At 44.0% G+C, this 10,326-nt stretch overlaps 1 protein-coding gene across 2 annotated transcripts in view; it reads right to left on the bottom strand.

Annotated features, from left to right (window-relative positions):
- Window positions 1-5,442: 5,442 nt before the first annotated feature.
- Window positions 5,443-10,326, bottom strand: part of SUSD6 (sushi domain containing 6) — a 67,521-nt gene continuing 62,637 nt past the window's right edge. For both annotated transcript variants that reach the window (XM_077464730.1, XM_077464731.1), the window contains exon 6: window positions 5,443-8,594. In XM_077464730.1, the coding sequence (XP_077320856.1) occupies window positions 8,569-8,594 (26 nt within the window). In that variant the 3' untranslated portion in view covers window positions 5,443-8,568. The remainder of the gene's footprint in view (window positions 8,595-10,326) is intronic.

Below are 10,326 nucleotides of genomic sequence, written 5' to 3'. Positions count from 1 at the left end.
TCTATCTTGCATCAGGGCGACATGCTCAATCACGCTCCTGTGAGGAGAACTCTCATTTTCCCAAGTTTCCTTGGCGATATCCAGCAGCCCTCTTGGGTGTCTCCCATAGAGCAACTCGAAGGGTGAGAAACCTGTAGAGGATTGGGGTACCTCCCTAATGGCAAACATTAGATAGGGTATTAGACAGTCCCAATTCTTTCCATCTCTATCCACCACCTTATTTAACATTTGTTTAAGGGTTTTGTTGAATCTTTCAACCAACCCATCTGTTTGGGGGTGATACACAGATGTACGCAATTGCGTCACTTTGTACAACTTGCATAATTCTTTCATAACCCGGGACATAAAGGGTGTACCTTGGTCCGTAAGCAGTTCCTTACAAATACCCACACGGCTAAAAACAAGAGATAGCTCTTTGGCTATGGTTTTGGCCGAGGTATTTCGGAGAGGAATTGCTTCCGGATAACGGGTGGCATAGTCCAATATAACCAAAATGTACTGATGCCCCCTGGCGGACTTCATTATCGGACCTACCAAATCCATTGCGATCCTTTCAAAGGGGACCTCAATGATAGGAAGAGGTACCAGCGGGTTACGGAAATGTGGCATAGGTGCCGACTTCTGACACACAGGGCAGGAGAAACAATAATTTTCTATTTCCTTCATGACCCCAGGCCAATAGAATCTCTGCAATACCCTCTCTCTGGTTTTCTCTGTCCCCAGATGACCTCCCAGAATGTGCCCATGAGCCAATTCTAACACCAACTTCCTGTAAGGTTTGGGCACTACAAGTTGCTCAATGGTTTCTTCTGCCCTTTGAGCCACTCGATACAGCAGGTCCCTTTCCATAGTGAAGTAAGGATAAGTACAAGTCTTATCTGGGTTCACTAACTCGCCATCCATTTTCACCACATTTTCCCGTGCCTTTATAAGGGTGGGGTCTTTTAACTGTTCTGTGGCAAAATTTTCCCTGTGAACCTCAAGATCCGAAAACTCCACAGACGGCATGTTTTCATCTGAGGATGTTGGCTCCCCCCCCCCAGTTTCTCGAGTTTCCCCCGCCAATACCGACAAGGGAAATTCAGGAGAGTCCTCATCACTCCCAGAGGAATTCTGGTCATCTTCCTGGTTTATAGGGGCACCAGTGGGGGGCTCAGGACAATCCCAGAGTTCCCAGAATTTTGGAAAATCCCTTCCCACAATAGCATCATGTGGTAAGTGAGACACTAACCCCACCTAATGAGAGAGGTTACCTTTGGGAGTCTCAAAAAACACTGAAGTTACAGGATACTCTCGGGTGTCCCCATGCACACAAATAACAGCCACCCTGTTCTTCCCAGAGACCTCTGTAGTAACTAATTCAGCTTTTATCAATGTTACCAGGCTACCTGAATCCAGCAACACATCAACATTTATACCATTAATACACATTTTACATAAATGTTTCTCAGGTCCCCGAATGGCAGTGCATGCAACTGTCGCAAACAGCGACTGACGTCTCTCCCTTATAAAGTCACATTGCATAGGCTCATCCACAACAAGGCAATTGGCTGCAATATGTCCCTCTTGCCGGCAGCGGTAGCAAATAATCTTTTTCGCTGTATGGGCAGTGTATGAGCATGGGCTTCCTGGGCTGCTCCCGCCAGACCTTAGGTAGAACTCCCACCCTCTCACTCTCTCCACCCTCACCCCTTGGAGTCATCTTACCCGCCACTGGGAATGATCTGGTCTTAGGGTGGAAAGTCCGTGAGTCCCTGGAAGAGGTGGTCAGGCTCTCTGTAGCAAAGTACCTCTCAACCAGATCCACAAGTTTATCTGCATTTTCTGGGTCTCCATGGCTTACCCATTTTTGGATGGCAGTAGGAAGAGCTCTCAGGAAACGATCCATAACAACACGTTCCACAATGTTTGGTGCGGTCAAAGTCTCTGGCTGCAGCCACTTCCTGCTCAGGTGAATGAGATCATACATTTGAGACCTGTTGGGTTTTCCAACCTGAAAAGTCCAATTATGCACACGCTGAGCCCGGACGGCCAGGGTGACACCCAGCCGTGCCAATATTTCTGTTTTTAGCACCACATAGTCTTTTGCTTGGTCAGGCTCTAGGTCATAATAAGCTTTCTGCGATTCCCCAGTTAACAGAGGGGCCACCAGTCCAGCCCATTGCTCCTTAGGCCACTTTTCCCTTTCAGCAGTCCTTTCAAATGTGGTCAAAAACACCTCCGGATCATCCTCTCCAGTCATTTTTGTCAATAAACGGCTCACACCAAAGGATGCGGTATTATTGTAACCACTTGCTTCATTGGTCTGCGGACGTTGCTGTATTAATGTCTCTATTTTCTGTTGAAAATTCTGCTCTTGCTTCTGCAACAGATCTATGAAGCGGGCTTCAGATTGCTGCTGAGCTTGTTGCTGAGCTTCCAGACTCTGCAGGTGAGCTTTCTGCTGAGCTGCAAGGCTCTTTTGTAAAGCCGCATTTGTTTGCTGCTGATTTGCATTTGCTTGCTGCTGGTTTGCATTTGCTAGAGCCAGCTGTCTCAGTATCTCCTCCATGCTGGCCTTTAAAAAAATTGAAAAAAAACTGCCAAAATTCTCCACCAACTGTGAGGGGTTAGCTCGACAGCGGGTGTGTGTGACCCCCTGGATGGGTTCACAACACAAAATCAGGCACAGCAGACAGCGTTGTAGGTGCAAAAAACAAAAGATGCAGTTTATTTATGCTACATGCAGTGATACATATAACAGCCAAACAAAAAAAATAAAACATGAAAATAAATCCTGGTCAGCTTGACCTCTAACTACACACTTAGATTCCCTGTCTAACAACTGAGTGCAGCCTTGTGCTGCACCAGTCCCTGTCTCTGTTGTAGAGGTTTGCCACACAGGCGTAAACTCACCGCACAGAACAGATATCACACTCCCCAGTCTATACAACACAAAACTGGTTCCAGGATGGAGCATCTCCCTAAGCATGCTGGGGTTTTTTGTAGAGGTCTTAATGAGCCCACTTACTTCAGCTGGGCTCATTAACTCTTCCCCTCTAATTGTAAAGGTCTGCATAAAGCCTGAATCTAGGGCACACATATTTCCCATCCTGGATACAACCAGGTGACTTTACCTGCGTGCTGCCACACCAGGTATTGGATGATTGGTGGTGGATCGATTGGTTGTCCCCCCTTGTGACTATAAAATCCCTGTTCTATGCTGGATCTTGAGCATGTTAACTGAGGAAGGGGTTAAACCCCCGAAACATGTAATCGCATACCGCTCAAGCGATGGCACCTGCTGTGATATTCATCACATCCCCTGCTCTGATTCATCAACCTTTGCTGATGTCTGCCTGCGGCCAGAGTATATGACATGGCCAGGGAGGAATCCTGTGATGTCCGGACACCTTGCAGCCCAGCCTCATACCCGCTGCCCCTCCAGCATCCATCTTTGGTCTCAACTGCCGCTGAAGCAGCTCTGCCATTTTCCACTCTGGTTATACAGTGATCGTGCTTCCTGGATCTGGACCCAGCCTCTCCCCTACCTGATGTAGCCCGGCTTTGGTTATGGTCACCGCTCCCAGCTTTTGGAAAGTGTTTTCAGGCTTCCCATTTTTGGTCTGCAGCCCTCTGTCCACAGCCCTCACGGAAGCAAGACAGCCATTTCTCCACCACCTTTGGCTCCATTGCTGGCACTATCACAGTGAGTATATGGCCATTCTGACAATTTCTTCCCATTTGTACTGTGTATTGGTTACATGTTTTATCAGCAATGAACTGTTTTAAATTTCACATGGATTCCATCTCCAATTAACTATATAAACTATATCTGAACTTGTGTGGTGGTTTATTTTTTGCAAGTCGGAGATATGGCAAGAGACCATAGAGGCTGTGTTCAAGAGTGGCCTGAAAATTACCAAAAAAAAAAAAGAAAAAAAAAAAAAAAAAAAAAAAAGGACATCTGGCCACAACTCCAAATCATACGAGGGAACTCAGGGTGCCAAAACTACACTTCTCAAAGCAAAAAAAAAAAAAAAAAAAAAAATGCTAAAGTTTGAGCGCTCTGTAGGGATTCTCATGAGACTCACTATTGATCCAAAACGGAGAATGATTAACAGTCATGAAAAAGCCATTATATGGATAGATAGCAAATCTAATGCTTCCTCCGTCTATCAGGTTATTTGTGCTATCTGCAGCTCTGTTTGAGAGATTTTCCCCTCTCTCACCATCACAGCAACAACAGTTTCTCTTGAAAATCTAAGAAATTTTGCAACAGGAACATAAAGCTGATTGGGGGGGGGGGGGGTTCTTTTCTTCCCCCACTTTACTAAAATAAGCATCTTTAATTTTGGTGTTGCAGTTGGAGATTTCTTCCTTCTTATGTCTGGTGAGACTACCGTCACTGAGGCAATGAGAGGAATGAGGGGAGTAAGGGGAATATATTGGACTGAGCCTTGGATAGAACTAATAATCCAACACGAGTTCAAATGCTTCCTCACTGTTCAAAATTTAAAAAAAATGGTCTGAACGTGCGCTTAAGAACTCCTTGGACAGAATTTGGAATGGTTACAAAAATACAGACCTAATGAGTGGTGGAAGGATGAATAACTAGCATTCTGGTAATAATACAGTAAAAACCATAAAGCAGAATGAATTCTCTCCCTAGGATCTGAAAGGCATTCTTCAGATGCTATTTGATATTTATGGACTACTAAAAGTACTTTTGCCTCCAAAGTGGCTGGTCAGGGGGGCGCATCAGCTTGTCAGGTCCTAGTAGACTAACAAAATGGTAACCATCTGCACACAATAGTCTACCTGTTGCATAAATATGAAAAGTGAAAGATGGGTAAAAGTTGGCTTTAGCTCCTGTTCGCCACCCGTAGAGATGGGTTTTGCTCTTTTTGGGGCTTAAAATTGTTACTAAACCCACAACAGTAAAATATGCTTGTTATTCTCACTGTGAAACCCAAGGGGTTAATCCTTTGCATTGTGTATAAAGGTGGTTTGATCCTGTCTTCTCTGATCCTCCAAAAATAACCTGATATTTACAGAGCCAGGGGACAGGCTGCACATGCCCAGTTTGGTGTGTATTGCTGGAGTTTTTTCTTCCTTTCTTGGGAGGGTGCATGTGATCAGCACTGTCCAGACAGAGGATCGGGGGAGAATGAAGACGACTCCTACAAGCTTTGCTAGGAACTGATAGAAGTCACAAGACTACTATATACTGCCGATGAGAAAAGGTATTTATCAGCTTATATTTACTAAAATAATTGCATTTCTATGTTTTGTAGGAGACCAGATATAGTGAATATAGGATCTGCCTAGACAAACAATTGAAAAACAATTGGGCCGGTCAGAGGATATTCCTTTCTATTCATAGGTAAAAAGTGAGGAAATCATACACATTTGATTTTATTAACAAATGAAACATTCTACACAGAAAAAAACACAACATGATTTAAACTTTAAAAGAGACTTTTTTTATTATTTAGAAATGCAGTTATATACATAGAACAATTAAAATTAAATTACTTTGTACAAATATTAAAATATTATCTTCAGCCCCACAGCAATGTCCAAGTTGACAGTCAGAGCAGAGGGAATAAAGCTGTGATTTGTTTATAATGCATCATTCTGGCACCAGAGAGGTTACCTGTCCCTGTACACAGTCATGCAGTGCCCCATAAACCATACAACACACAATGACTTCCATAATGCCCAGGGACACCCGGAAGACAGTACTGAGGAGGTTAGACCACCATTGAGGTGGTTCTCTATTGTCAGCTTTCATGCAATGTCATAGGGCAGTAACCATAGCTCTGAAATAGTGGGTATAAAGAAGGAATCACCTGATATATATTTGAGGGCACTGTTCGAAGAACATATAGAAATAAAAATATAAAAAAAAGGAAAAATGAAAAACCACCCCAGGTTATAAAGCCAAGCCTTGGTAATAGTTGCAGAGGAGTCTGATTAAAAGTATTTACAAACTGGTGAAAGATTGTGCAGCTCATACATTAATGCTCTTAAAAATATTGCACTTTAGAATATAAGGAGGGATGTCTAGTGACAATGCTGTAGGTAGCACTCAAAAGGAACCCAAGGCCTGCCAGCTGTGGTAGCCCAACAAATACCAGCAAGCTCTGGTAGATAAGGTCCAGCAGGTCATGCTACGTCTTGCAGCTCCTCTAGAGCCGATGAGCCACAGGCTACCTGATCCTAACTAAAAGGAAAATAAAAAGTGGCACAATGTAAACCAGCGGTGCTGAAATCAGGTCCTCATGACCCATCAGGGCATGATTCTTAGTGGAATAATAAAGGCTGTTTCTACACAATTTACTAATTTATACAGCAGAGTTTCTACCTCTTAGTGGGCTTTGAGAACCAGAGATTAGTGCCACTGAAGTAAACCACCACTGCAAATGAAGGCCATTTTTGGTTGAATGTCCACTCTATTCATGATTGAGGAAAGTAAATAGGCAAGCTGCAAACGTCCTCAATGTGGGCTGAATTCACAAAATGGCTGACCGAAAAGTGCATCTTTTTTGCTCAACTGATATTTTGTTTTTAGCTGTAACAAATGTTATATATTTGCATGCCTGCATGTTGAATCCCCACTGCAACAGTGCCGGCTCTGAACAGTCGCTGCTTAGAAAGCAAAACTAAAAAGGCCTCCAAAAAAAAAAAAAGCACACAGGCTGCAACAAAAACCATGAACACACAAATATACACACACACACACACACACACTCAAAACCATACACACCTACTCAAGGTGACTTATGTAGGTGTGTATGTGGCATTAGTCTTTTGTAGTAAATGAAATAGACAAACATACTCAGATACACACATTTGCAAAATTCCAATCTCCCTTATTTCCTCTCTCACTCCTGCCAGCAGCTCCCATATCTTCCTATATAAAACTACACTTGATGCGTCCATTTCCTTGAGTTCCTGGTCAGCTTAATGAACCTGACATATGCAAGAAACATTGTTGGTAAGGATGGCCCTTTCACTGTGTTCAGTATAACCCCCCCTCTCCCCTCAGATTATATCCAATTCCCATTCTTGACATCTCCACCTTGGCCTTTCTGGCACAACTCATTCTTTGTTAGGCTGCTGTGTTGGAACGGGATTATGAACAAGGATCTCTAGGATCCAGTCCTCAGGAGCATTGCATGATACCTGGAATCTTTCCAGGATTTAAAAAAAAGGCTATACATTTGTAGCTTAAAAGGGAAAACATTTTAAAACCATGTATCTATGTGGCACAGCTCTGATAGAACTGCTTAAGTTGAGCATTTAGGAAAACTCTTTGCATTACATTCAGGCCTACATTTTGTACAGATTTAGATCTCATATACCGTCTTCACACTTTTGCTGAACAATAAACTGGTTTATTGTCTTCTAACTAGAAATAATCTTTGCCAAAAGGGTAGTTGAAGCTAAAATATACAAGAGATGCAGTGTCCTACATTTTTGAGAAATGTAAATAGCTAATAGAATTATCTTGAATTATATTATTAGACATACAGGACCTACTGTACTAAATTACAGTATTTCCATGTCTAGTGCTTGGCATAGATTTAGCACATGCACCAGTTTTTTTGTTGTTTTTTTTTGGGCCTACCATGTCACCTGGCAGTGGCCTTACGTATGGAGCAATGAATCTTACCCAATGCATGAGATACATCTCTCGATAGAACTCAAATTTTAAGATGTTCCTCCTTTTAAAGTTACAAAATGCTTTGCAGTAACTTAATGCTAGACACATATCCCATACAAAACGCCAAACCACCAGCACAGCCTATGCAGGGGTCATGGAGACGTGCTGCTCCTCTGGTACAAACAATCATTACTGGAAGATATCAATCATAAACCTATTTTTAAAAGGCAAACATCAATAGGCAAAGTGCAGTAAATCCATGTGCCAATCACCTTTGAGTTATTCAACATTGGTTACTGTACATGTTTTCTCCTTGCATTATGAATTCTGCAATGATCATTAACAGAACAGAACCGAATAAGCCTCTAATGGGGAAAGCAGCCAGCCTGAGAAGTGGTCTACACCTTAGGTGTTGGAAAAGTCCTTGTCCAGTGATGCTTGAGAAGACAGCGAATATTGCACTGGACAATGAATTTTGTAGCCACCTGAATTAGGTGACTTAACCTGAGACAAGAGTCTTCCCTTGGGAACCATGTAAATATATTCCAATTATTTGAAAGTGTCTTATGGAGGTCCACAACAACATTTGTGCGTGCTGAAATCACTAGGAAGGCCAAGAGGTATTAATATTTAGTAGGAAAACGTGCCAGGCAATGTATGATCCAGCCCATATCACAGGAATATTCGTATATAGGTTACAGCATAACACATACATATTAAATAGTTGTACACCTCTGCAAGCGTGGCTCAGACAACCTGCTCCCAGCATTGTGTAGATGGGGAACAAAGCGTCTGTGCTAAGTGGGTTGGTGGGGCGAGGGAGGCACATGTCTGCTCCAGAGCTCCTGCCCATACAGGAAATGCAGAGCAGGAAGATTGTAGGGATCCCGCAGGGTTGAGTGAGGCATCAGATCTGTTCAAGCTTCTTTTAGCAGAGGGATATCTGGGGAGGAGAGATGAAGAGAACCCCATCAGAAGAAACCTACAGACATTCACCAAACACAATATGCATATAATGCCAATATTTTAAACCGGTTTCCTAGGACATTTTGCTGTTGAAGTAAGGTACCTAAAGCTGTCTGTACACATGCAACTTTTTTTTTTTTTTTTTTTTTATTGGCTTAGTATAGTGTGATGTCAGGAAGGGCTGCCAAAGCTCCTATGTGGCAAGGGCACCAGGGCTTAGAAGGGTGCTAGACAGCAAAGAAGCAGCTTTGATCACCTTTGAGTCTGCCCTACAGACGTAGAACATTGTATACTAATTATTTTTTTGGTGACACTTAAAAAGTGGAGCAACTGGACAAAATATAACTTTGGCAAGAGTGGATCAAGTTGAGAGAACAAAATTCAAGATAGCTTCTGAAGTTATAAACAATGTAAAAAAACGTAGCCAATTCCCTGAATCCCACCCACACCCTTTTATCTTCCTATCACACCACTAGCTGTTGAAACATACTTTGAGGGGGGGGGAGGGGGGGAACCCAGAGGTCCATCCATGTAATCCAATCAGTACTTGAACTCCTGATGAAAAGGGGGGGTGCATTATAGTCCTTGAAACGCACTGGATGGTTGTCCCTGGGGCTCTACGATTACATCAATCTTGGACTCTCCTAAACACATGTTGCTCCAGTTGACTACACTTTCCGGTTCTGTATCAGCTGTAGAAACTCTCAGGTATGAGTTTTATATGTTGTAATATGTTGGCCGATTTATGTGGGATATTATATATATGTACACATACAGTACAATATTGACCAGGCCAGAATTCAGTTGACCAAGCCATTTCAATTTTAATATATCAAAGGGACAGCTAATGATCCTTTGATATGCTAATCTTATGCAAGTCTACCTAGGTATTTAACCACTTGGGATCCGCACTATTGCCAAATGACGGCATTAGCGCGGATCTACTTTTCCGGGACTACGTCTATTGACGTCGTCCCGGGTACGAGCGGCCTGCGCGCGCCCTGAGGGGCGCGCGCGGCGCGCTCTGTGATCGGCGAGTCCGTGAGACTCGCCTGATCACCGATCCGTGCAAGGGGTCGATCCCGACCCCTTATCACGTGATCAGCTGTCAGCCAATGACAGCTGATCATGTGATAGAACGGAGCTGGTAATCGGCTATTATTCCTCCTCGAGCTGACAGCGCGAGGAGAGAAAAAAAAAGCCGATCACCGGCGGCCGTGATCGGGACATCAGTCCCGATCACGGCCAGCAATACAGCTGACCACCTGCCCCCTGCCAGTGCCCACCGCAGTGCCATCCTGAATAAAAGTAAGTGCCCCCCATCAGTGCCACCCAGCAGTGCCCATAGTGCCCACAGTGCCACCCACAGTGCCCACAATGTGCCTCAAAGGTGCTGCACCCCAGTGCCGCCCATCAGTGCCGCCCATCAGTGCCACCTATCAGTGCCCATCAGTCCCATCTATCAGTGGTACCTATCAGTGCCCATCCGTGCCACTTATCCGTGCCACCCATCCATGCCATCTTATCTGTGTCCATCTTTGCCCATCAGTGCTGCCTTATCTGTGGACAGTGCCCACCAATGCAGCCCATCAGTGCCCACCAATGCAGCCCATCAGTGCCCACCAATGCAGCCCATCAGTGCCCACCAATGCAGCCCATCAGTGCCCACCAATGCAGCCCATCAGTGCCCACCAATGCAGCCCATCAGT

Source organism: Lithobates pipiens, unplaced genomic scaffold (assembly GCF_037356315.1).
Source record: "Lithobates pipiens isolate NorthernLeopardFrog02 unplaced genomic scaffold, aLitPip1_a1.2 Scaffold_30, whole genome shotgun sequence".
Taxonomy (NCBI): Eukaryota; Metazoa; Chordata; class Amphibia; order Anura; family Ranidae; genus Lithobates; species Lithobates pipiens.
The sequence above is the reverse complement of the archived record's forward strand: the minus strand, read 5'-3'. Positions and strand labels throughout refer to the sequence as shown.